This window comes from Anas acuta, chromosome 2 (assembly GCF_963932015.1).
Source record: "Anas acuta chromosome 2, bAnaAcu1.1, whole genome shotgun sequence".
NCBI classification, from domain to species: domain Eukaryota; kingdom Metazoa; phylum Chordata; class Aves; order Anseriformes; family Anatidae; genus Anas; species Anas acuta.
Genome location: NC_088980.1, coordinates 45,377,216 through 45,404,948, shown reverse-complemented (window position 1 = coordinate 45,404,948; position 27,733 = coordinate 45,377,216). Strand labels below are relative to the sequence as shown.

General features: G+C 38.1%; 1 protein-coding gene across 1 annotated transcript; it reads left to right on the top strand.

Moving 5' to 3' along the window:
* Positions 1-27,292, top strand: NPHP3 (nephrocystin 3). The gene is made up of 27 exons (XM_068674553.1): positions 1-582; positions 894-1,019; positions 2,138-2,288; positions 3,794-3,946; positions 5,215-5,348; positions 5,580-5,740; positions 7,565-7,712; positions 8,276-8,350; positions 8,881-9,060; positions 10,390-10,493; positions 10,903-11,017; positions 11,888-12,031; positions 12,588-12,685; positions 13,154-13,256; positions 13,856-13,938; positions 14,956-15,094; positions 15,908-16,072; positions 16,749-16,846; positions 17,655-17,777; positions 18,181-18,370; positions 18,511-18,752; positions 19,913-19,988; positions 20,961-21,088; positions 23,266-23,506; positions 25,348-25,473; positions 25,989-26,104; positions 26,314-27,292. The coding sequence occupies exons 1-27, from the start codon at positions 235-237 to the stop codon at positions 26,492-26,494; spliced, it is 3,948 nt and encodes a 1,315-aa protein (XP_068530654.1). The 5' UTR covers positions 1-234; the 3' UTR covers positions 26,495-27,292.
* The last annotated feature ends 441 nt before the right edge of the window (positions 27,293-27,733 follow it).

Here is a 27,733-nt window from a genome sequence, read left to right as displayed (position 1 = left end):
CGGGACGGGAAGGAGGGAGGGAAAGAAAAAGGGAGGCGGCCCTTGTGGCGGCTTCCTCCCTCCCTCCCTTCCTCCGGCCGCCGCCAGGAGCCAGCCATGGCCCCGGGGCTGGGCGGGCTCCGCGGCTCGGCGGGGCCGGAGGAGCGCTGAGGGGCTGGGGGCCGGGGTTAGGGCAGCGGAGCGGCCGCCTCCGGGAGCGGCGCCTCCTCCCCGGGTTAACCCGAGGGGTTCTCCATGGGGACGGCGTCGTCGCTGGTGAGCCCGGCGGGCGGCGTCGGGGAGGTGATCGAGGACACGTACGGCGGCGGCGAGGCCTGCGAGATCCCGGTGGAGGTGAAGCCCAAAGCCCGGCTGCTGCGCGGCTCCCTGCGGCGGGTCGGGGGCTCGCGGCCCGGCGGCTTGATCGGGGCCAGCTTCAAGTCGACCGCCTCGGTGCAGGAGCTGGAGTGCGTGGCCGAGTACGAGCGCCTGAAGAAGGAGTACGAGATCTTCCGCGTCAGCAAGAACAACGAGGTGGCCTCCATGGTGAAGAAGGAGGCCAAGCTGGACAGGGAGAACAAGCGGCTGCGCGCCGAGCTGCAGGTAGCCCCCCGCTGCCTCCTCACCCCGCTTCACGGGAGAGCTGTGGCGAGGGGTGCGATGGTTTTCCCTTCCCGAGGAAGGCAGGGTGCTGGGGAGGTGGCACATGGCCTCACGCCACCCTGGTGAGCCGTCAAGGTGTGGCCAAGGTGTGGCTCTAGGGTCAGGACCGAGCTCCGCATCTCCTTTGCCTCACGGAGAGCTGGAGGGTGCTGGCTTGGCACTGTCCCGTTTGTGAATGTTTTTGACAAGCTGAGGCTTTTTCTTGGCTCTTCTGCACTCTCAGACAAAAACACTGTGTTAAATGTTTTCAGGCACTTCAGAAAACTTACCAGAAAATACTCAGAGAGAAAGAATGCGCGTTAGAAGCGAAATACCAAGCCATGGAGAGAGCTGCAACGTTCGAACATGATCGAGACAAGGTCAAAAGGCAGTTTAAGGTATGGCTTGACTTTTCCTTCCCTGACAAAATGATCAAAAAAAAGATAAAGATACTACTTGGTCACGTTCCCCAAATGAACTCCTTTCCAACAGCTTTTACGAGGACCTTTCCACCTTAAAAAGATTGCAGTATCATGGTTGTAGCTGCTTATCTCCTTCAAAATAATCTTACTTCCCTGTAAAACAGAGAAAAAATAGAAAACAACCTTTTAAATACTAAAAAGAATATTCAGTGGTGCATTTTCAGCTAAATTCCTGTATTATTTCAACATAGATTCTTGCAATTTTGATACCTGACAGTGACAGGAAAATGTGTACCACAGACTGACACGTGCTGAAGGAACATATAAACAGAGAGTTTTATTATTTCTCAATGCATATTTGTATTTAGCATTTTAAGATTTCTAGGTTACATTGAAGAGACGTGTATTGGTGCATCTATTTTGGCTGCTAGAAAGGCCAAGCTGATGCTCTGCTTTTCCCTTGCTGCAGGTGGTGATGTTTTCACCATCCAAAGCAGGGCAATAGGCCTTGGTTTTGCACTGTTTTAAGCTTCTTGATATCTTTATCAGGTGTTCATATTTAGCAGATACATAAAAAGAGATTTTTTTTTACTTCATTTAAGAAATTGAGACTTGAAGAGGATTTCATCTCCTTGTATTTAAATCTAGGTTCTTGTTTTCTTCCCCTTACGGTGACAGTATTTTAAAAACAGGACAGCTAGAGATATTTAATTGTGTTCTATTTTTGGAAAAAAATAAAAAGGAACCTTTGAAAAAAATTACTACTTGTAGTGATTTTGAAGACACTAAACTTTAAAAGGTCAAGAAAGTTACTTGCCATTTTTAATGAGCTTCCCATACTAATGCAGACTCTTAACATTCAGAACAGTATGCTAAGCTTAAAAATGGTAAGAATTTAAAATTAGATATTTTAAACTATGCTTTCTGCTCATTTATAGGCTTATTGTTCACATTTCTGTGCCTTTCCCTGCTAAAACAATGCTATAGAGTTATTTTTCTAATTGAGAACACATAATAGGAATTCAGGAACATGATACTGAATTTAAAAAGATTTATGGTGTGTATTTCAATCTTATGTTTTTTTCTACTTGTAGATTTTTAGAGAAACTAAAGAAAATGAGATTCAAGACTTACTGAGGGCGAAACGAGAGCTAGAAGCAAAACTTCAGAGACTTCAGGCCCAGGGAATCCAAGTGTTTGATCCTGAAGAGTCTGATTCTGATGACAATTGTACAGATGTTACAGGTAAGAATTTCATCCCTAGCATTTTGTGTCGAAACATGACTGAAGTCTGTGAATAGTAAAGCACAAGGCTTACTATTTATCTTCTGTTTATTAATCCAGCTTGAAAAGCAACATAAAATATTTCCAAGGATAAAAGCCTTTACAAACCTAGTTTATACTGTGAGAAAACCCGATTTTCTGGTCTTATGCATGAATCAATGTAGAAAATAGAGCACTGTCTAGACAGAGTGATTTGGTGTTTTTTTTTTTCTAAATCATTCTTTGAACAATTCTGAGTTTTGTAGTCTCTTCCAAACTTTTTTGAGCTTTCTTATTCTAGATCTGAGAGATTATGTTCGAAAGGATCCAGAAGAGCACAACTGAAACCAGAGGGAATCTTAGACTTAAAACCATGGATGAAGAAGTATCCCAATCTCTGCTACTGTACTTTTCAAAGTAGCAGAGTTAGATATTTAACAAACATGAACTGACCAAAAGAGTGATTTCATTGAAGAATTTTTTGGAAGGGAAACTCTAGCAAACTTTATGATGTAAAAGGCAAAGCATTGTATATTCTATAAGAGGTATTTGATAATATAGGACGGATTCAGATAGGTATGTGATCACTTATGTGGCGTTGTATCTGATTCAAAATTGAGCAGTAAGTGTAGCAGACAGTTAACATCTTGACACTGTTAAGGATGGCTACCATTTACTTCTTGCACCATGAAGGGTTACTGAGGAAACCCTGCAATCAAGTGCTGTTGCATAACATGTGTGTTGCTTACTGAGATATATCAACAATCACATCTTGTCAGCAATATTAATAAGTGATGTTTAAAACCAGAAACTTTTCAAAATGCACTGATTGTCTCCTTGCATAGTAATTGTCCATCTGATGACCTGTAGTGGTACAGATAATCTTTTTTATATATTTTTGGCCTTTTGTGTTGAATTCATTTTTGAATTCATGCTGCTTATGTTTCTGTAAGTCTTTCATTTTCACAATTTTCTCCACTAAAGATTATTTGGCAGAAGTGTAATCCAGGTGTTTCATGAAGAGATGCTGCAAAAGTTGTCTCACATAGCACAGAAAATGTATTTCAATCCTGACCTAGAGCCTCTTTGCATTCTTTCAGCTCTAGAACATTCCTGAACAAAAGCTGTCAATTTTGTGATGTGTATAAATGACTGCAGCAATACTATGAACTGTTTTACTGATTTGTAATCCAAGTCAGCATTTGAACCCAATAGATGTGAGCAATCCAAGTAATAACAAGTAATAGCAAATAACCACATCCTTTATGAGGATGGTTTCCCAATAACTTCAGACAAACACTCATTTAGAACTACAGAACATGGGGATGTGAGCAAATCTGATAAAGGAGAAAAAAAAAAGATCGGTAGCATGTGACAGTAGATTTCAGATTTCAGCTGCAATATTTAAGAGTGATTACTTACCTTTTTAAATGATAATTAAGAGGGGTTTTGTTTGTTTGTCTTTCTTTTTCTTTTCAATTTTTTAGCTGCTGGGGCACAATCTGAATATTGGACTGGAGGAGCCTTGGGAAGCGAGCCATCCATGGGTAGTATGATGCAGCTTCAGCAGTCTTTCAGAGGGCCTGAATTTGCTCATAGCTCCATAGATGTTGAGGGACCATTTGCAAATATAAACAGAGGTAAGTAATAGTGGCCTGTTTTGCTGGGATTGTATGCGCTTATGGCATTTTTTCTGTCCATTCTTAGATAATTTGACTAAAGGATTATTTGGGAAGCTCCTTTGCAAAATAAAAGGAACCTGTAGTTGTACATGCCACGTTGCATTTAATGTATGTAACTACGACGTGCAGTAGTGATTTTAGCAAACAGCAGTGAACAGTGCCTATTTGTGAATAAACCAAATACTTTGTTCTTCATGTTGATTAAGGAAGATAGTTACCTCTTCCAGTATCTGCAAAGATTCTTTTTTTCCAGTTTGATTCAATTTTTCAACTTCCTGAACGTTACATTGGTATTAGCATAAACTATATTTCTGTTTTCTTGCTGGATATTGCATAGTGTTTGACTCTGATTAGGGTGCTGTTCATTTAAATCTGGTTGCAAGGCCAAGATGTATGCTTTGTTACATGAATCACTGATAGATATTTTGTTATCGATAATTGTTGCTTTTGAACTTTGTTTCCCAAACTGCCTATTGTAAACGGGGTTCAGGTTCTCTATTTTCCCCCACTGTTGTCCTGGTGTGGAATCCCTCGTGTTTTGCTGTTCCTCCCTTTTTTCTTCAGTCCTTCAAGCACTGATTCAGACATCTCTGCCTGCAAAGTGGAAGGGGAGGGTCTACTCTGTGATGGTGACAGCTTCTTATACTAGACCTTCCCTTGTCCCAGGTGGTACTGAAAGGGAAGCCTATTCTTGGCTTGAAAGAATGATCAACCACAAAATGGAGAGCCTAAGAAAGTTTTAAAATTCATGACTTCAGTAGGGAATTGACGTACAGTACAAATATAGAAGGCTATTGACTTTATCTCAAGAAGAGGCACTTCCCATAATGTTTTACTGTCATTAATTAACATGGTCTAATTGGGATACATGTAGATCTGAGAAAAAAAAAAAGAGTTTGATTATAAGTGTTTTTATTTCTGCATATTTTATCTATTTTACAGCTATTGACTAGATTTTTGTACGTACATTTCATCAATGCTATCTTAAATGAAATATTTTAATGATAATACACGTTTAACAATATTGCTTTGCCGCATTATCAAATGGTATTATCAGATGGTATGTGTTTTCTAAATTCAATTTTCTAAAAATAAAAATAGTGTAAAAATGTTACTACTATTTTAAATAAAATTTAGTATTAATAATGTTAAGAGGTGATGACTTATCCATCATCCAGTGTAATCAGATGTGGAGATCTCTGGACTTTTTTTTTTTTTATCGGCAGATGACTGGGATGCTGCTGTCGCTAGTTTATTGCAGGTTACTCCTCTGTTTTCTCACTCTCTGTGGAGTAACACAGTAAGATGTTTTATTATTAATACTGATGAGACTCAACCAGAAGTGGAGATCTTCATTAGAGTGAGTACCTCACAAACCTTTTGTTTCCACTGGGATACTTATCAGAAATTTGTCCAACATTTCTTGAAAGCTCTAGCAGCTGTACCCTAATTTCAGTGAATTCAGAGAAAGTCTTTTCAAGGACTTCAGGGGAAGAAACTGTATAGAGGGGAAAAAAAGGGGGGGATTTATCTAGTAGGTCCTTGACACTATACAGATTTAGTATTAAAGCAGTTTCAAATTTGCTTTCAGAACTACTCACCAAAACTTCAAAGAACCTGTGAGACAATGGGCTACTTCTTTCAAGTTGTTCATTTTCCAGCAGAAAATGAAAATCATTTTAAGGATGTAAGAAAATGGGAAATTGAAAAAAGTTCATTAGTCATTTTGCTCCTACATCTAACTTTGCCGAGGTAAGTATTTTCCAGACTGGTAAAGTAAATGGAAATTGGTAATTTATGCAGAGTGCATAGCTTATTAGAATGTATGAGATCCTTTTCTCAGTACAGTTCCAAAGATATTATCTCCTAAATGATACTCCTTCAAACTTTAGGTTTACTAGTGCACACAGTTGAAAGAACGTATCAGTTTTGGTCATTTACTTTTTCCTATATCTTTAGATTCTGTTAAAATTCAGCATGAAAGATGCCTTCATAATAAGGAAATGCTTTGCTTTCCAAGATCAGCTCTCTGCTGTTCCCTCACACGGCTGGCGTGAATGTCTTCAGTGTTTTTCATTTACTTATTTATCCTTACACGTGCCTTGATTTTACTCTGTCACGCATTATTTTCTATCTCTCACCTTTTTGGACTAATTTCATGGCTCTTCTTTGTGGTATCTTATGCTAGCTTTCTACAATTCAATTTACTAATTTAATTTACTAAACTCGTGATGTTTTAAGACACACGGTGGTGCAATGTTTTCTGTTTGCTTGGTAAGTTATGGCCTAATCTTCTAGAAGAAGAAATTTAAATTGCTAAATGAAAAACACTGAACTGAAGATATTTTTAGAATTGTGTCTCTATGGTGTATTTGGGAATTTAGCCAGAGTTTGGTTTTGATGGTTTTGATGTTTGTTTTTTTTTCCTCTGAAAAAAGAGATTAGAAAACATAAACATTAAGGATCATGGAATAGTCATTCCAAAACATCTGTATGAAAGTATAAATCTGTAAATACTGGTATGCACTAAGTTTCATATTTGGGGTAGATTTTGATCTCTGGGGATTTCACAGCTGTTGCATTATTAACTAGACCTACTGTTTCTGTAAGTAAAACATGTTTCCCCAGAGAACTAAAGGCTGGCTTAAGCACTAATAGGTAAGATTTATAGCAGTGGAGTGCATGAGGGAATAGCAAGGTACCACAGATGAATTTGATTTGTTTTCTTAGAGGAATTGGGCTAGAACTACCATACATTTATGCTCTGACAAAGAGTGTCTGCTGCTGAGGACCCATTGCTCCTCAAGGGGACACTGTTGCCAAATAACCCAGTGGTATGTGTGTGGGTCACAAGTGTTTAAAAAAAAATCTGCTAACAGTATTCACTCACTTATTTCTCTTACAAAATCTCTGATGAAGCTCATGGTGCTCATATGAAGAAAATAAGAAAAAGACAGAGAAACCCTCTCTGCTACTGTCAGCATCCCCAAGTTGTACTGTTCCTTATGTGGAACAGCAATAGATTGCTGGGTGTGATATCCATGGAATCAATTCTTTCACACATATCGGGTGCTTTTGAGATTGGAGGAGTTTAATTCTGCTTTTCAACTACTGTATACTAAGAAACTATCCCATGTCTCACGAACACTACAGGACCTTTCCTTGTAATGTATATTCTTTCTTCAGAGAATAGAACAGCTTTCAAAGAAGTAACAGCAAAACATATATATGATGCTTGTTAATCATGCATGATTCTGTGTTCTTTCCTTGCAAGACAATTATTTTTCACTCTGCTTATCGATATGACAGAAGATCAGCTTTTAATTTACAAAGCATTAACCAAAGAATTAATAGTTTTAATATTTATAGTGTAAGTAGCATACATTTTTCATGTAACTGCTCTATGCTTCAGGGTTTATCTTAAGTTCTCGGATGAAATATTTGGTCGTCCTTGTTGTAAATAGATATGACTTTTGAATTAGATTTTGCAGTGAAACCCACCTTCGGAGCTTGTGTTGATTGAGCTATTTACTACAGCAGTGTAATATAGCACAAGAATGCTGATTTCCAATCTAGTTGTTTGTTGGAGGACTGTGAAGAAGCCTTCTTGAAAAATCCCGAAGAAAAACCCCGTCTGATATACCACAGAATGGATGATGATGGAGTCAGCTCAGGCTCAGTGCAGCAGTTAATTGAGCACATTTCTTGTGTGAACAAAGCAAAGGTACGGTATTTTAAAGGCTGTTGAATTTGGAAAGGCTTACTTTCTTGCTGTAACTAAGATCAAGAGCTAGTAGTCCCAGATATTTGGAGAAATTTCATTATGCTTATTGCTTTGGATACTCATTATATGAGCAGGATGAATCTGAAATTTATGAAGATTGTGAAATTTTCATTAGTGGGGAAAAAAAATCCCACTGCTTTTTTACTGAAAAAAAGTCCTTGTGTTATAGGGATGGAATTTCTGATCTATATTTAGCCATGTAAATGGCAAAGGTATTTATCTAAGGTCCCTCTCCAGACACTGAAGAGAGAAGCATACCTCTAGAGAGGTTCCTCATAGGCATCAGATCTGTTTTTGACTATTATCTCTCCCTGTGGAGGGGACTGTTAAGAACAGCTGAGACTAAATGTGTAACTTTTTAATGCTTAGGTAAAGTGAATCCTACCTAAGGAGTACAATACAATGGAATTTAAATGTGTTGCAAAAAGCTTTTGTTGGAAGTCCTAAATATTGTTCCTAGTTAGATTCAGAGTTGCTTCAAGCATTATCACTTACCTTTTCAGATGATTGATCATGTGGGAGGTGTGGAGGAAGGAACACACAAAATCTATACTTGCGTAGAAAAGATAATTAAACAGGTAGGGTACCTGATGCATTTCATCTTCTTCTGCTCCTTCTCTGATTTATGATCTCAGATACTGTCAATGATTGCTATATACTGGTTCAGTGTAACTCAAAGGGTCTTCTTGTGTTTTATCATTCATACCTGGCGAGTAAGGAAAACTTAAAGTGGGGAAAAAATGTCCTGAACTGAAGCAGTGCTTTTATGAACAGGAGAAACAACAGAGCAAGGGATCTAGTGTTGGGCTAAATTCTTTGTTAACATGATGTTCCATATCCTGGGATAATGAAAGATCACATAAGTGATTCTCAGTATCCTTCCCTATTGTGAGTTGCTTCCACTTAGAGAAGACTAAAACCAGTGTATTGAGACCCGTGTATTTAAAGTTCAAGTGGATTCATCTAATAGCCCCTTTAGTTATCTTCTCTGCCAGCATGAAAGAGAATGAGCATATTGGACACACTGGCATTGAGAATAATGCTATATGTGCCCGTACTTCTAAGTTTTATAGTTGTAGTTGTTTAAATGGAATTTTCTTTTACTCAGGATATATTGGGCTGTGAAATGACAGAACCAGAAGGCAAAGATTTGGGTAATAAGGAAGAGTCCACTGCTCCTGAAGAAGAAGTTTTTGGTGATGTCTTGTGGGATGCACACGATGAACAAGAACAGATGGAAGCTTTCCAGCAAGCCTCTAATTCAACATGTGAGCTGGGATTCGAGAAAGTAGGTATACTGGAAGTGTATATGGATGAAGAGAAAGCCATCACTTGTTTCCATCTCTTGTGAGGCAAGATGTAGTACTATTAAAGAAGTTGTGTCTGAGAGCCTCCTAGGGGCTGCTACTCCTTAGGCTAGAAGAAGACATATGTCTTACGTAGATGGCATATTTATTTTCTGGGAGAGATGCCAGTTTGCCTCTTGTTGAATGGTATTGATGAAGAAGTAGTTTTTGTTTCTACGCTGAGGAAAAGCACCATAATGTTGTGCCAGAAATAGTGTCCTCCTGCTAGACTTTGGGTGTCAATAGGAAAAGCTCTGAATGTCTTTTTTTTTTGAAGGAAATTGGAGCTCTGTCTTGACACCTGGAGTTAGGCTTTCTGCAGATGGGTAATGAAAAATTTAACCTCATCGTACAACCATGCATACGTGAGAATAACATCAGAAAGTTAAAAGTAAAGAGCTGCTGGATAAGTCAGTGTAAAATAACTTTTTTGAAACTTTAAAGTATGAGGGTGCCAAGAACAGGTGTATACATAGAGAAAGTGTAATGAATGTAGGAAGAAAAAACATTGAAGTGGTCATGGAAAGTGATATCACAGCTAAATTGGGCAATATTGATGGTATGATGTAATGTAAGGATGCAGTTTCTGTGTTAGTGTGTTATTAGGATCCCTATGTTACATGCACATCTTACTCTTTTTTTTCACTGCTCATATATTAACAAGGGGTTGGAGGATTGCGCCATCTTTACTATACTAGAACAGTAAAACGGAATGCTAAAAGAAAAGATATGTATGTGTATCTTAATGTGCCGCCACTTCTTGTTTGCAGACAAAATATTTCTCCTAAGTGAATGAAGGGTGTGTGGGTTTTTTCTTGATTTGTTTTGTGTGTGTATGTGTGTGTGCACACACTTCGCAGCTTCATTATGTCATGGCAGATGCAAAGTAAGAAGGCTTTGTCCTGAGAAACATACCCAGTGCAGTAGAGTAGATGGGACATGGTGTGTGTGGGGGAAAGCCTGAATTAACATAGCACCCAAATACTTAACTTTATTAATTTCAGTTTGGTTTATTAGCACTGAAAGTTCCTATTAACTCAAGTTTTGGAAAAAATGTTCATATACTTCACATTTTCTTCAAAAGAGATAATTTTTGTGGTTTGTTTCATTAAAAAATTTCTTTCAATTTATAGTGTGTTATATTTTAGTGTTTATTACCTTTCTTTAATAAACTTGTACATACATTTAGTGTTTAGATAGTTTACAATAACAAGCAGTATATTTTTTCCTTAAACAATGAAGTATTTGTAATGGTTGTGTCTCTTTTACAGTATTTTGAACGACTGAATGACCTGGTAGCAGCACCAGCTCCAATTCCACCTCTGCTTGTATCAGGAGGACCAGGTTCTGGGAAATCTCTCCTTCTGTCAAAATGGTAGTGCAACTTTTTTTTTTTTACTGAAATAAAGGGAAAGAAAGATCAGATTCAATAATTTATCATAGGAATGCTTTTTATGGTCACTTGTAGACTGTGATAGGATTGCTGCCATTAAAATAAATTGATAGTGCCATTACTTCTAACAAGCTCAGTATCATGTGACTATTCATTGCCATGAAAGCCATTTGTTAATGGCTAGCAATACTGGGGAGAGCAAAAATGGAAACAGATAAAAGATTCAATTATAGCTCAGAAAACATCTACCCAATTTTGTGAATTAAATGCTGATCACCTCTTCTAGCTCAGACGTTCTACCCCTTTGGCAAAATTGATAGCTTTTGAGTTATATGTGCAGAAATATAGTCTGTTAGGTTTGTTTGTTTGTTTGTTTTTCTTTTCTCTTTAGGATTCAGCTGCAACAGAAACATTCACCAAACACTCTAATTCTTTACCACTTTGTTGGGAGGCCCATGTCTACCAGTTCAGAATCTGCATTGATAATTAAACGCCTTACTTTGAAGGTATGCTACATAATGACATGCCCTGCATTGCATGATGCCTTGGAAAGTGACATTGTCTTCGTATGTCTAAAGAAAAACTTCTACAGGTTTTTCTACATCCATTAGGGGTAATGAAAGTGTAAGGCATTATAGAAGGAGGGAATCTGATCCTACGCACTGAGCGAAGATCCCTTAAATTGTATCTCTGGGACATTTGTAATAGTTATGCTTGAAGTGACCAATCTTGATGGCTTATAAAGCCATATAAGCTTCTCCCAAACTTTTTTTTCCCATCTGGCTGATGAAAGAGGCAGCTGTTTTCTGTTCTATGTGTTTAGAAACCTGAGGCTGTATTTGCCAGTTGGCATGGTATCGGTCCTAGACTAGTCTCTGTAAATAGTTATTTTTACACTGTGTTAGATCTGCAGAATATATGTAAATATATGTGGGATGTATGGAAATAAAGGAGGAGTATTTTTCTGCTAGGGTCTGAGCTTTGTTTTTCCTCCACATGGTGGCAGAAAGGACCTCACAGGATTAAAACCTTTAGATAAATGAAATCAATTGTGTGTTCCTTGTAATTTTCTCATGGATTTCAGAAGTCTGCCTCTTTTAACCTGTGCAGCTTTTAAGTCCTTTTAAGTCTCCAGATCCCTTGTCCATTTTGTAAATTCTAGTTCTCTCTCTAGAATATATGCAATGAGTTCAATAAATATTATTTGTAGAAAGCCAGCAAATGCAGAACATAAAGTAGAAAAGAATCCTGTGTAAATTTGACTAGAATTATCCCAAGAGTGTGCTAATTTTTTCTCTTGTGTCTATAAGTCTTTCTTCAACTCTGTTAATTGATTTTTAAGGTAGAATTTGTTATGTATGTTTGCAATTCTGCAGCTTATGCAACATTCCTGGTTAGTGTCACCGCTGACCTTGGATCCAGCTAAACTTCTGGAAGAATTTCCCCGTTGGCTGGAGAAACTTTCTGCACGCCATCAGGGCAGCATAATTATAATTATTGATTCTATTGACCAAATACAGGTATGTTTTCAAAATACTTGTCATTTGTCAGTCCAAAATAAACTTGCACTACTGTAATAAGTTCAGCTATATCTATGTAACAGAAATATTAATGTTTGCTTTACTGTGAAGAGCACATGTAAAAATAATATGCAATAAGTGCAGATGAGTTAAAATAGTTTTATAGGTGAAATTTGTATTGTATGGATGTTTTTTGTTTGTTTGCTTGTTTTTAATTTTATTTGCCTGAACACCTTTATTTTTGAGTAGCCCAGGTACATTATTTATGCAGATATAAGTAGCTCACAGCAACAAACTGGGCCTGTAAATTGCCCAGTTTTTATGAGGTGAACACTTTAACAATAGTATTCTGTCTGCTTTATTTAACGTTCAGTTGTGCTGATAAGTATTAATGGATCGTTTAGTACTGTTTCAAGAATCAGATTGTGAACAATTTGTAAGAACACTGGAGAATTCAATACTCCATTCTCTGAGCTGTGCAATTAATGAAGCCTATCAACTCCTGGCATTTGTTTTGAACAACTCTTGTATTAAATAATCAAAATTTGTTTTTAAGCAAGCTGAAAAGCATATGAAATGGCTGATAGATCCTCTGCCAGTGAACGTGAGAGTGATTGTATCAGTGAACGTAGAAACATGTCCACAGGCTTGGAGGTACGTTACATTTCTGAGATGTTTCACAATAGCCTTGCTTAAAATAATTACAGTTACTAGTTTAAGAGCAAATGGTCAGACTTATTAAGGCCTGGAGATGTAATCAATAGATAAGGTTTTGCAACTGTTGTGGACGAGGAAAGCTTCTCTGTTGCAATTGCAGCTTTTACCTGTTGGGAAACCAGATTTTTGTTTTACTCAGATGGACCTACCCACGTGACTCTATGTGAGAGGATCAGTCACGTGCACATCAAGAACTGCAATACTGTGTTGTAGATCCAGAAAAACGCTAGAAGTTGAAATTTGGCTTGTGATGACTAGAATTTCTTAGTAGCAGGGAATAAGTTCAATTACTGGTTGGGTATCAGTCTTTAAAAAGCCACAGAACTTTGATGTCATTTTTTTTTCTTCTCCTTTTGTGTGTTATTTAATAAGGTCTGAATATAATTTTGTTCTCTTTTACCAAAGGTTGTGGCCCACTCTTCATCTTGATCCACTGAATTCCAAAGATGTTAAATCTCTCATTAGTGCAGAATGTAACTCTGCGAATGTTAAATTGACTAAAGAGCAGGTATGTCTCTTGTAGTTCTTCTGAAGTACCTAACTCCAGTATAACTTTTAATGAAAACATGGAAAGATGAAATAAGTACAGCTGCCAGGAGAAAGTATTCTGTTTAATTAACTAAATAGTACTGTTCAGCATACATCTTGACTTTTTTTTTTTTTTCCCTCATGGCTCATAGCACTGAAGCACAGATGGAACAGTGTAAATTATTAACGGGAAAACTGTACAGTCACACACATTTGCTGTAAACATTTTCATTTTAGAATCATGAAAGGTTTAGTATTGCATAATAATGTAACACTGGCTAGGTAGTGGAAAAGTATTTTACCTCGTTGCTTTGAAAACTAATGCCGTGTGGTAGTTCTCGTTTTTAGAGATGTAATGAGTAGATGCTAACCCTTTTACTCCTAAGTTGGAAGGGAAACTTTAGCTTGTATTATGGCTAGTAAATCACGAAGTATTTTGTGCACTAGTTTCATGTCATACTCTTCAGATTTTATAGGTAGAAGCATATCTAAAACGTCTATTTTCTTGTCAAATGATGAACTTTGTATTGGTGTGGTTAATTTTATCTGAGCTCACAGATTTTGTTTAAAATCTTGTAGGAGAAGAAGCTTGAGAGACATTGTCGTTCTGCCACAACTTGCAATGCTTTGTATGTCACTCTTTTGGGCAAAACCATTGCTTGGTAGGTACAGATGATTCTGCAGTTATGCGCATCACTAGTTTAGAAGTTTGCAAGTAGGTTTGGTAGTATTTTGGAGTACATTCATTTAATATAGAGTGAATCCTGTTAAGAAAAAACAGGAGAGCAGTGTATGAAGTTTTCCCCCTTGACTGACTGGGGAATGCAATGGGAGGAAAGATCAGAGAGTAAATAATCTCTGCCATTTTGATAAGAAGTGAATTCAGATAGCTCTGACTTCAGCTCTTCTGTTTTTCTTCTATTTTTCTCTTGTTTTGGTTTCTAACTATATCAGTTACTTAAATGCTTTTTAGTGGCATTTGGAGAATGTTGGTAATGTTTCATTAAATGGTTTAATTCGGGTCTGCTGTATTTACTGATGTACCAGATAGTTTGCCTCATAAATTTTAAGGCTGAAAGGGAGTTCAGCAATTGTTTAGTTTAACATCCTGCGTATGGTATTTTGCTGTGTAATTTCTGCTGTGGAGAAAATTAATCTTCCCTCTTGTGCAACAGAATACTTTTAAGTGTGTTGGCTTAGTATTAACCTAGACTTCACCTTGTTGAGAAGGCTTCATTTCTAATTTAGAGACTCACAGAAGATCATAATTTACTCTGGGTGATTTTCTTTCTTTTTTGTTTCTGTTTTGTGTTCTAGAATGCTTAATTGATCTTGAAAACATGCTTTGTAAGTGCATTAGGTGAAACAGCAACGTGAGGTTTTATCTGTATCCAACCTGGTGTTCTTACTCTGTGCTCCTGCTGGAGGAAAGAACACTGCAACATACTTTTTCTTGAAAATAGAAATGTTGCAGTTACTTAGAAAAATCAGAGAATGTGATGGCAGGTGGCTTAAGAAATTCACCTCTTTTGGTCTTAATCTTGCCTGGTGCTTTGTACCTTAGAAACCCAATAGAAAATTTGGAGCATTTTTGATGTAGAGCTCTTTGATAGTTTCAGTTCATGATGCTCAGTGAAATATAATATGCTAAACCACGTCCTTTTTGTCCATCTGCTCAGTGTTGGAAGTGCAGGAAATATTGATGAAACCCTTCAACAGTGTTTCCAATGCCAAGACACAGTGTCCTTGTACAGGCTTGTTCTGAGATCAATTCAAGAATCATTGCGGAATGATAAGGAGAAAGGTCTTTTGAGAGAGGTAAGCAGAGAATGATTTCTACAGGAAATATATATTCTTTCCTGTAAAGAGTTTTTCTTAGATTGAAAGCAAATACTAATTTAGATTAGTTCATATGTATGATTCAGAGGTTATGTCATTATTAATTAGACAGGAAATTGTATTAATCTAATTTTATGTATTGCGTAAGTACAGAACACCTGACTTCTCTGTGTTAAACTTAAACTAGATCATTATCTCAGAACAAAACAGAACTTCTCCACTATGATGTGATGTAGAATCAGCCCTTCCTTTGGTCCCCTGAACCAGTGATTAACTACATTAAGCTAGTAAATCTAATCAAAGTATGGTATCTTGTGAATATAGGGCACAGCTTATTAGATTTTTGATTCCTCTTCTTGCTTCTACAGAATTTCTCTGTTTAGTGGAACATTTTTTGAATTAGGACATACTCAACAATTGCAAGAAGTTCTTTGGTGTTCTCAGCATGGGACCTTCAGCATATTTTACTTGGATTGAAGTCTTTTATGATAATGGAGTTACCTTTTCTCCAAACTGTTTTACAGGAAGATCTACGGAACCATTTGTTTGTCCCATATGTCAGTTATTTGTCCCATTTGGTGCTTTATGTGTTAGAATATTAAACTAGTAACACTGAGGATTTTTCTTTGAGGATAGAAAAGGGAAAGGATTTAAATAAATATTTTTTTTTCCCTTGGTGTATAAAGTTATAGATGGTAATGCACGATGTTTTTCTTTGGATTTCAGTAATCTGAGACCTGCAGCAAATACTGCTAACTAACTGTGTAAGCTATTTTTTCTGCTTTACCACAGATACTGTGTGTCATTGGTGTAAGCCACAATGGTATAAGTGAATCAGAGCTGATGGAACTTTATCCTGAACTGTCTTCTGCAGTGTTAGCCTTGCTTGTTCACAGCCTGCACAAAATGTGTTTGCTGACATATGGCTGTGGTTTGCTGAAGTTCCAGCATCTCCAGGTAATTTTTAAAATTCTAAACACATGGAAGTGCAACTCCACCAATGCAAAAGCTTTGTACAGATTCTACTTTTGACCATATTATTGTGAATGTGGGAGGCTTTTCAATCTGTTTTTATTCACCCAACTTCACACCTGATTACATTCAGAGTTCATTTTCCCTTTCTATCTGAGAAGTTGCTTACAAATCCTTGCCTTATGACACCCCAAGTCCCTGAGATAGCTTCTGTTATTAACTAGGTAGTCTTTCATCTGTGTTTGCTCATCATTTTTCCTTAACTTCTGGACTGATGTTAGAATCACCTTGAAAACTACTACAGCTGTGTAACCATTATTGGTCAGTATAGTTCAGCACTTGAAAACCTGGCATTACGAGCCTTCAGAAACTTCTGACCTATCACATGTTAACTCAAGGTGTCCTGGAAAACACTAGTTCCATTAAAAACAAGCTGAATTGAGGGAAGGGATGTTACCTGAATAACCATAGCTTTGGTATAATATAAGACAATGTTTGTACTGCTTTTGGCATTGAAAGATTTTTATTATAACATGAGACTTGTTTTAACAAAAAATAATAATAATCTTGTATAGCTACCTGTGTGTTACCTGACTTAATAAGGGTGACTTACTAAACAAATGGAATGCATTCTCTTACCCACACTGATATTCTCTTTCAGGCTTGGGAGATGGTGCGATTAGAATACATGGAAGAAGGTGAAAATGTTATTTCTGCCTATAGACAAAAACTAGTGGACTATTTCACCATGCAGCTGAGGTAGGTCATAATTCCTCAAGATGTGCTAAACTGCAGACTTTATGCCTCATGGATATTTTTGTTTCCTTTATATACCTCCTACTCAGTTTAGTAAATTATCATGGCAGTAGAACCCTACAATACCCTAATTGTCATTTGACCAGTTTATTGTTGATCTGTTGCTTTTTAGTCTTGGAACAGATTGAGGACTGTAGAGGGGAATAGGCATGCCAAGAAGTTACCTTGTGATAAGATGGGGTATGAATTTATAATAAATCATTTATTTTATGGTAACTGACCCCATGTAGATTTTTAACACCTAGTAAATGCTGAGAAATTTGAGGTTGCTTGGAGCTTGAAGAGACAAGAGACTACCTTGTATTTAGCAAGCAATAAGCTGAAAGGCGTACAAGTTCATGTCCATCTTTAAAACAGATTTGCATTTACAGTCATCAGTGTGTCCCAGCTGTGGGCTACTATTTACTGCATCTCAGAGCATGCACTGTTGGGTAACAAAGCTAACAGGGCCACAGTGTGTGGGGAAAGGAGGCACAAAAGGACAGTGCTTCTGGGCTGCAATTCTGCTAGCTGACACAAATTAGCGTATGTGGGAGGGAGGAGCAGCTTCCAGTGGGGTACTGGGGATTTCCAGGGCCCTCTGAGATGAAAATAAATGAAGATGTGAAAAAACAGAGCGTATAGGTTTCATAGTACTCTGTCTGTTTAGACATTCTTGTATGGCAACTGTATACTTGCCTAGTTTTCACATCAAATTGATGAGTAGTATTAGGACTCCGAGTTCTTACTTTTATGGCTTTTCTTTCAATAGTCGAGACCGAGTGACCTGGAGAAGTGCAGATGAACTTCCCTGGCTCTTCCAACAGCAGGGTGACAAGCAAAAGCTACACAACTGTCTTTTGAATCTCTTTGTGTCCCAGAACCTTTACAAAAGGTACAAAGGTGGCCGCTGTTCTGGCGGGTATAAACATTTCAGAGGCTTTTTGTTGTTGTTGTTTTTGTCAAGCACATGAATAATTATTTCTTTGAAAATGTAAATCAGAAAATGATAGATCAAGATCGAAGGCACTTGAATAGTAGAGCCTGAAATGGTAATGCACTGGTGACCCTGTTGTTATATAAATCATGTATTTTTTTCTTTTCTCTTACAACTGGGGGTTTGGTAAAGGCATAAATACCGCTGTTGAAATGCGGCAGTCTCCATGGGCTGTCTCTGTAGACACTCCATGGCATAAAGACAAAATTCATGCATATGGCCCTATTCTTCTAACATAGCATCAGTTTGAATAGAGAGGTGTCAGAGATAAGATGAGCTTCTTATTTCCTTGTTAAAACAGGGGACATTTTGCAGAATTGCTGAGTTACTGGCAGCTGGTTGGGAAAGATAAGAGCTCTATGGCAGCTGAGTATTTTGACTCTCTGAAAGAATATGAAAAAAGCTGTGAGGGAGAGGAAAGTATGATCTGCCTGGCTGATCTTTATGAGACTCTGGGACGGTTTCTTAAGGACCTAGGTCTTCTCAGTCAGGTGAGTACATTTAGAGACTTGTAACAGCAAGGAGGCAAATTAAGCAGAGCTCAGTGTGTGCTTTCTGTTTCAGCTGTTAAATTATTGGAACATATGGGATGTTACCTGCTGCCATCATATTCTGAACTTTGTTGTTACAGGCTGTAGCTCCTTTGCAGCGGTCTCTGGAGATTCGAGAGACTGCACTGGATCCAGACCACCCAAGGGTGGCACAGTCACTTCACCAGCTAGCAGGAGTTTATGTTCAGTGGAAGAAGTTTGGGAATGCTGAACAGTTGTATAAGCAGGCACTAGAAATCTCAGAAAATGCTTATGGAGCTGAACATCCCCGGGTAGCCCGTGAACTTGATGCACTTGCCACCTTGTACCAAAAGCAGAACAAGTAAGATTGGCTACAGGGGTGGTTTTCTTTCACATAGAAGTAACTTAACAGATTTTCTTCCTGACGCCATGCTGTTTCTGTAGTTCTTTTTTAGAGTTTCATTACGCCCAATGCAGAAGTGAGCAGCCCCTCTGTATTCTTGTAGCAGCCATCCAGTAAGGGCTGACTTTTGTGCTTAGTGTTTCAACAAACTAAAAAGTTAGAGGTAAAGGAGGAGCAGGTTCTGATGAAACCAAACAGGTAAAAGTCTATGGGGCCCAACGACATGCATCCCAGGGTCCTGAGGGCACTGGCTGATGGGGTTGCCATGCCTCTCTCCATCATATTTGAAAAGTCCTGGCAGTCAGGTGAATTCTCTGGTGACTGGAAAAAGGGAAACATCACTCCCATTTTTAAAAAGGGTAGAAAGGGGGACCCAAGGAACTACAGACTGGGGTGCCTCTCCTATGTGCCTGGGAAGATCATGGAACAGATCCTCCTGGAGGCAATGTCAAAGCACATGCAGTACAAGGAGGTGACCCGGGACAGCCAGCATGGCTTCACCAAGGGCACATTGTGCCTGACCAATCTGGTGGCCTTCTAGGATGGAGTAACTGCATCATTTGACAAGGGAAGACTGGGGTGACCTCATTGCAACTTTTCAGTGCTTAAATGGGTTTATAAAAAAGATGGAAAGCAACTTTTTGCTCAGCCCAGTAATGACTGGACAAGTAGTAATTGTTTTAAAGTAAAAGAGGGGAGATTTAGATTAGGTGTTAGGAGGAAATTCTTTACTCAGAGGGTGGTGAGGCACTAGGACAGGTTGCCAAGAGATGCTGTGGATGCCCCATCCCTGGAGGTGTTCTGGGTCAGGCTGGATGGGCCCTGGGCAACCTGATCTAGTGGGTAGTGTCCCTGCCTATGGCTGGGGGGTTGGAACTGGGTGATCTTTAAGGTCCCTTCCAACCCAAACCATTCTGTGATCCTGTGATTGTCTGGCCCCAAGCATTTTGGATGTTCTTTATCTTGGACAAAAACTGTGATTTTCATTTTTATTTTTTTCCCCCACCTGCAAGATTCGTAATTTCTCTTCAGATTTGTATGCTTAAGTAACTTAGAAGCTTTCCAGAATACCCAGCTACACTTGGCATTCTTCTAACACAGTAAATAACCGTTTTCAGATATGAACAAGCTGAGCAGTTGAGGAAAAAGTCCTTCAAAATACGCCAGAAAGCAGCAAGGCGGAAAGGCAGTCTGGTAAGGAAATGTTTGATGTTTTGTGAATGTTGTGGCTCTGTTAAAAAGATGATCGTGTGTGTGCAGAGCTGACAAATCTGATTCTCAAATGCTTTTGATAACTGAGGGCATAGTTAGTGAAGTGGGTTAGCAGCTGCTTTGGTGACTGCCCTTTAAACTCCACTGGAATGGAGATGAATCAGGGCAACTGCTAAGGAGTTGAGAGGTAGAAAAGAAATAAGTGAGTATATACATTTTGGGGGTGCAGAATTAATGATACATTTAGCTATCAAAATGGCAATGGGAAAAAGGTGTTCCGTGGAGATAACAGGCCTTTCTTCTACAGATACTATTGGATACAATCCTTATTGCACTGGATAATCCCAGTAACAGTATTATGTGCCATACTGAGATGTATTTACTTATTTATTTATTTATTTTCCCCTGTGTATTTCAGCTACAGAGTTTTTCTGGTCATTCTTGAGCTGAGGGTTTGCTTATCATGTAGAGCCTCTAGTATAAGAGTTTAGCTAGTGACCCCAGAACTCGAGTTGTAGCTTGAGCGAACATTATGAAAAGCCATAAAAATGTTGCTATTTCCACAGTGCTCAAATACAAAGGACTGTGGATAACAAGGATTTTTACTGTTTTTGTAATGAGCTCTGCTGCACAACTGTTTCTGTTAAAACTGCAAAGATCAGGACAAAGCAGAGTGTGTAACAAAGGCTGCACGCACATCTTTTGCATGTAAGCATTAGTTTGGCAGCTTGTTTTACAGAGATCCATGTGAAGCCTTGAGTTATACTTTGTAGTATTATTTAGGATAGGAGACTTGCGTGATTTTTGCTTTGAGTTTATAAACTTGAGAACAGGAATTAAGTAGGATTATCATTCTCCTTTGGCACAAACTTGTCTTCTGCTTTTCTGTCTTCAGTAAAATGCAGTAATAGTAACGGTGATTGGTTGACTTACTTTGAGTTTTGCTGTATGCAGTGTGGCTTTGCTCTCCTGCGTCAAAGAGCCCTGCAACTGGAAGAGCTCACGTTAGGCAAGGATACACCGGATAATGCTCGAACCCTCAATGAACTTGGAGTCCTCTATTACCTGCAGAATAATCTTGAGTAAGTTGTATTCACTGTGACATATCCACTGAACGTTCTCAGGGATCATACGTGAAAACAAAATGTGGAGAACTAGCATTAAGTGTAGAGACGTGGTCAAATACACTTTATGGTGGTGTCCCTGACTCATTCTACTGTTTTTCGCTCATATTTTCTGGAGTTGATGCTATGAGCATGTATTAACAACTCAGCAAATTTCCTGCATTCAGAATTGGCGTTCCACTGTTAAATTTAACCTTAGTTGCAAATATCAGTTCTCTCTCAAAATATATGTCCTACTTTAGTCAGCTTCACTATCTTGTCACCTTCCTTTGTAGTGTTCATCCTTGAACATCAGGATTACTGATGTTTTACACCACTTAAGTTGCCACTATTACAATAAATCATGAGTTAAGTATTTCTTCACTGTAGATGTAATCCTCAGGCTCTTACTCTGCAGGCCTTTTCAGGGCAAAAGATGACAGAGAAGCATGAAGGTGCTCTAAAAGCGGGTACAGATAAGCAGGGGTGTTGAAGAAGGGGAATAAAAGATGCAGAGCAGTTCTGATTGCGTGGTTAGTGATTCTTCTCACCAGCTTCTTCAGTCCACAAAGCAGTCTATAAGGGGGTGTTGTGAGTGAATTCTAAAGTCACCGTATGTCTTCCTCTCTTGAACTGAAGCTTTCTAGGAAAGGAAGAAAGTGCACAGCAAAAAAGCACAGAGTAACTTTTGGAAGTGTTCTTATGTTCTTCCTATATCTGGTGTTTAAGTTAGCAGTAGCTGTTGGAAAACTACAAACAGTATATTGTAATTTGGGATCGTCATGTCCTTTAAATGCTCTGTTTTTACAGTGAAAGCCTTGGTTTTTAACCGCTGTTGGAAAAGTGTGTTTGTTTTTGTCACTTTACCCTGATTAAGTCACACAAAGTGACTGATCATAGAGGAGCACTTTCTGTCTAATCTCATACAGGATCATTTTTTATTCCACGCTGTTCATATGTAGTTCCTGTCCAACACAAACTACTTGTAGACTAAACGTATTTCTGCTGTTTCATGGGTAAGTGAAAGTACAGTCCTCGTTCTAGCGTAGGTTTAAGTCATTTTAATGACTATTGTGCATCTGTTCTGAATCACAGCAAGTCCAAGATCGAATTTTTTGATCATTTAGTACAGTTAGAAGGAAATCAGTGGCAGAAGGGTGTGTCACTAACAGTTGCCATGTATCACACTTCATCCTCTAGTCTTTCTGTAGAGAGAACACCTTTTGACACTTGTGTAAGAGCTTCAGAATTGAATGTATGGTTCTATGTAAGGTCTTTTCCTCTCTAATGTGAAATGGATTTTTCTGATTTACTGAACTAACTCGCTGGGAATAGAGTCACACAAAATTGTGTGTTTGTCAGGATGACAAACTACCTAGTTGTAATGGATGCTGCCAGTATTTTGTGGGAATCAGCCATTGTTTGGGGAACTACTGCAAATCCATAATGGAACAGTAGCATACTGTACTAGTGAGATGAAACGTGTGCTTTTGATAGAGGAACACTTGAATGGTGACATTAGAGAGAGTCTTTTCCACTCTGTCACTTCCAGACAGTTTCTGTTACGAGAATCTATCTCACCACATATAATACACGTGATCGTCTGATCATCACGTCAAGCATCTTTCCAGTCTTTTCCTCCTTTGGTATGAAAGCTACCTGCTGAACCCTGTAATATATATTACATTCTTTTCAGTTACTTGCAAAACTGTGTGATGGGTTTGAACCTTTACCTAACATTCCACTATTGCTTTATCTGTGGAAGTACTGACAGCTGTGAGGAGCTGCACAGAAGGTATAGCTTGAGTTAAAGAAACAAGCAGCTGTGGGATTAGTGTAATGTTTACTAAAATCTGCTAGACGGGGTTTTCAGTCCTGTACCGGGGAGCTCCAGTACTACATTGGAGTAATTAATTATCTCTGTCTGACATTCCTATGGTTAGCCTGCACGGCAGTGCTGTGTCTGGGATTTACAGCTCCTCACTGCTTAAATGAAACGCTGATGTGGCATTTGCTTATCCAGAAGAGAAAGTCTGTTGCCAGATGTCAGTATTTCTGCAATTTCCGAGGCTGAGTTTATTCTGTTTCAAGCAGTCACTTTAGGTTGTACAGATGTTATCAGCTTTAAAATATTGTTTAATAAATGTGCTTTGTAGGACAGCAGAGCTTTTTCTGAAGCGCTCCTTGGAAATGAGAGAGAGAGTCCTGGGTCCTGACCACCCAGACTGCGCGCAGTCTTTGAACAATCTGGCAGCCTTGTACAATGAGAAGAAGCACTATGACAAAGCAGAGGAACTCTACGAAAAAGCTTTAGACATCAGGAGGAGAGCTCTGGCCCCAGATCATCCCTCCTTGGCTTACACAGTGAAACACCTGGCAGTGCTGTACAAAAAGATGGTAAGCACCACCCTGTTACCTTTACACGTCGCTTAAAATGGCTAATGCCTTGCCTTGTTACAGTCGTCAGTCCAAAAAGAGTGGGCCATAGGAATTGTGTCAGCTATCAATGTACACACATGCATAAAAGGTACAGTCAAGTGGCCTTAGTCTGTTGCCAAAAAGCCCGGTAGTGTTTTCAAGACACACTTTGCTTAAAGGTAAGCCGTTTATGAGTAATGCCCTCAGTGTCCTGCATGCTTGGTATTTGCCATGAAGGAGAACTTCTGATCTGGTTAAAAGCTAGTGCAGTTGTTGCAGTTGGAGAAGCTCTTGCCAGCTGTATTTGATTTCTCTACTGTCTGGTACATGATGTCCATATACAAGAGTTTAATGAGACGTGACTTGATGGGAAAATCATGTTTTGTGGTGTAGGAATAGTGATGTGTTTTTTTGTTTGGTTTTTGTTTTTTAACATGATGTCCTCAGTCTTTAGAGTATAACTGAGAATAACTTAAAAGCTCGTGATGGAGATGGTGCTTCACTTGAGGCTCATGAGGGAGACTGTACTTCCCAAATAAGCTGCATGACTAAGCCACTTCCAGCTTATGTTAATTCAGTGAAAGTAACAGTAGTCTAAACTTCTCCATGCTTCATCATTTTTTATGAACATTTTATGAATATGTGCATGAGATGGTTTTGAATTCTGTGTTCTCTGCTCACTTCAGCTTACAATTCTGAAGCTGCTAGAAACTGCAGAAGCACTCAGTATGCAGGTCTAACAGCTCTTTTCTAGTTTGAATGAGCATAAATTAAAATTCATGGTGAACTACTGACACAGGAAGAGTAGAGGAAGAAAAGGGACAAGAATCAGGTATAGAAAATGACAATTATTTATAGATAAGTATTTTTTCCAGATGAATTACTGATCATCTTTAGATTGTGGCCTGGTGATGCTTTGAAAAAAAATAGAAAATTTGATTTGAATTTTGCAATTACAACGAACCATTATTAGATGAAAGTTTGCAGTATTAAATGCCATTGCTGCTAAATATGAGAATTCCCATTCTAATGATAAAAACCTAAGCATACTTTTGAAGTATAGCTGGTTATTGTGTGTACGTGCTGATTCAAATTGGAAGGAAATGGTTTAGTGGGGACTGTTAGCGTTAGGTCAGAGGTTGGACTCAATGATCTTGAGGTCTCTTCCAACCAAGAAATTCTGTGATTCTGTGATTCTGTGTGAAAACATATTTGCTTGGAAAAATAATCTACATGAAAACTGGTTGGAATATGTTAGGAGATTTTTAGAGAAATCAGGCTAGAAACCAAGGTCTCAGCGTGATGAATGGGAAGTGTCAGGTACTCAAAACTGGATTAAACACTGCAGCTGCTCCAAAGAACATGATGCAGCCACCACTTACCAAAGGTAAGGAAGGCAGTTACATTACCATTCCCATATCATCAGTAAATTTCAGCACTTTAGGTCTAAGAATAAGCTCTCTGCTCTCATTTATGGCAGGAGGAAGGTGTAAATGGTGCAAATTACTTGGATAAAAGTACAACTGAAAATTCTTTTTAACAGCCTTCTGAATGAGACACTTGTGGAAAGAAAATGAAATAAAAAAAGGAAGAAAGAGACATAGCTATGAAACACATTAACTGGGAGTTGAATATGCTCAGCATTCTGGAAAATATTTTGGAAAGCCCCAATAAATATTCATAGTAAATAATCTGTGCAGAATACAACTATGAATTGACTAAAGTTACAGTTTCTCCAACCTTTTCATTTAAAAACGGTGATGGTAAAATCTTTTTTATACACTAAGACAACCAAATTGTTTTTTCTGTGTTCTCTGTAGGGAAAACTCGACAAGGCTGTTCCTCTGTATGAACTAGCTGTTGAAATTCGACAGAAATCATTTGGCCCCAAACACCCTAGTGTAGCAACTGCTTTGGTGAATCTGGCTGTTCTTTACTGTCAGATGGTAAGTTCTTCATGTCTTACATGTTTATTATTCCCATCTTAGATTTTTTATGACTTGCATCTAAATGATACCAAAGTAACTTAATTGCATTTTAAAGAGATCTCCTTATATATAGGACCTACAAATGCTTAGGATCCATTATAAAAAATTGAAGGAATCTGCCTACCTGACTTTAAGCAGTAATTAAAGCTGCTTCAGATAAAATTAAGGAATTATAAGGAGTTGCATTTGGCAACTAAGAATTCTATGGTATGTAGACTGAGATTTTCAAAACTGCCTAGCAAAACCAGACCCGAAATATGAACAGACAAATGGGAATGAGATTTTCAAGTAAAAGCCAGTAGCTTTGACAGTCTCAATTATACTTCTCATATGCCAACAGCATCGAGAACACAAAGCAGCTTTTTGGTTGAATATACATGAATTTGTATCTAGGATGTGTTGATACTGTGTAGGGCAAACAAACAAAAAAATGTAATGTACTTTTGTAACAAACAACTTCTTACTACCCAAAGAAAAAGCAGACTGAAGCTTTACCTCTTTATGAACGTGCACTAAAGATTTATGAAGACAGCTTTGGCCATATGCATCCTCGTGTAGGGGAAACTCTGAAAAACTTGGCTGTGTTAAGGTAAGATGATCTGGATCTGCTCTTTCCCTATAAAATCAAATTACTATAAAAGTCAGTGGATAAAATGAAACATATGGACTTGGGTATTTATTAGGAAAGTAGAGAGCCTTAATTACACTTGTTGATTGCATGGTGTGCATTTCAGTTTAAATAAAGGGTGAGACTTGTTTTATGTGTTTATTTCAACTTTGTTTTTCTTTTCTCCCAAGCTATGAAGGGGGAGATTTTGAGAAGGCAGCTGAACTTTACAAAAGAGCTATGGAAATAAAAGAAGCAGAGACTTTGTTGATAGGTGGAAAAGCAACTTCTCGACACTCATCAAGTGGAGATACGTTCAGTATAAAAAGTGCATTATCACCAAATACCTTCCTGGAACCTGGACAAAGGTGATATAAACCTACTCAAAGAACAGGCTGCTTCTATTGCTACTTTTTTAGACAAAATTTTTAGGAAAACCTATTTTTCCTGTGATAAAGTACTATTTTGGAACTTAAGACTGTCTTCATGAATGACAGGGAAACAATTTAAGCTTGAAATCCTTCCGTGTTAACTTTGCAGACGGTATGGTACGATGTCAATTTCTTCCATTGTATACAAATATGCATATAAGGTACTTGCTCAACTTACAGTTAATACCAAAAACATATGGATTTGATACCTCTTATCCTAAGAGCCAGGACTGTAACAAGATAAATTAAACCAATGGCATGTAATTTTTAGGGTAGTTCTTACTTCTATGTTATAATAGCCTGGCTTAGTGCATTTATGTGTTTTTTATTTCATCAACCTTTTTCAGAAGCTTTTAGAGTTGTTTCTAAAGTTCTAATAACTTTGAAAAAGTCAAAATACTGTTTTACCCCCACGTTTTACCTGCACTGTAATTTCAGCTTTAAGTAAATTTACATTCAAAAGACTTTTGCAAAAATAATTGGTTTCCCTTGGAAGCACATTTATCTAAATATATCATTATATACAAGTAAAGCTGCTGTCAAATCCATCTGTGTTCAATGAAAATGTTTCCTCTGAGGAAACAGAATGAAAAAGAGTACGATCTGATGCCTTGTTGTTAACCCTTTCATAATAGTTTCACTACTTTACCTCACTGAATCCCTTCAAATACAAGAATGCTTGTATTAGAAGAAAAAACCTAGTGATAGGTTGCCATCAAATAAAAAGATGCTAATCAAATCTACCTGTTGTTGTTTGTTTTTTTTTATTAGTAGCCTAATCATCCAGAAGCAATTTGAAGTCTGCTCTTATGTGGTATGAATCAATTTAAATACTCCAAGATGTGATAATACCTTTCTCTAAAGCCAGTATTATGAATTTGCAGATGTTTGAGCTAGCCTATCAGCTCTGTTCTAACATGTATAATAAAATCTTGCTCTGTTTTCCTTAACATTTCTAGTTTAAATAAACTGCTTTCTAGACCTTCCCCACTTAATGATTTCCAATTCTGAATAATTACCATTCTTCCCTTTAAGTGACTTTTCTCCATTTTTTTCATCAGTCACAGATCTACTTTTGGAAGAAAAATCAGTTTGTAAATGTAGCAGATCCTGACCATCCACAGTCAGTTTAGCAAAGACAGTGAGGAAACAATCTGCTTTCCCTATCAGCTCAAAGAAA

What these genes read in the sequence shown, in the direction of transcription:
- NPHP3 (XM_068674553.1), top strand. Translation starts at nt 235, where the DNA reads ATGGGGACGGCGTCGTCGCTGGTGAGCCCGGCGGGCGGCGTCGGGGAG. An exon ending in AGGTCAAAAGGCAGTTTAAG is followed by an intron (nt 1,020 to 2,137) that starts GTATGGCTTGAC and finishes TTCTACTTGTAG; the next exon opens with ATTTTTAGAGAAACTAAAGA. An exon ending in TATTTCACCATGCAGCTGAG is followed by an intron (nt 16,847 to 17,654) that starts GTAGGTCATAAT and finishes TTCTTTCAATAG; the next exon opens with TCGAGACCGAGTGACCTGGA.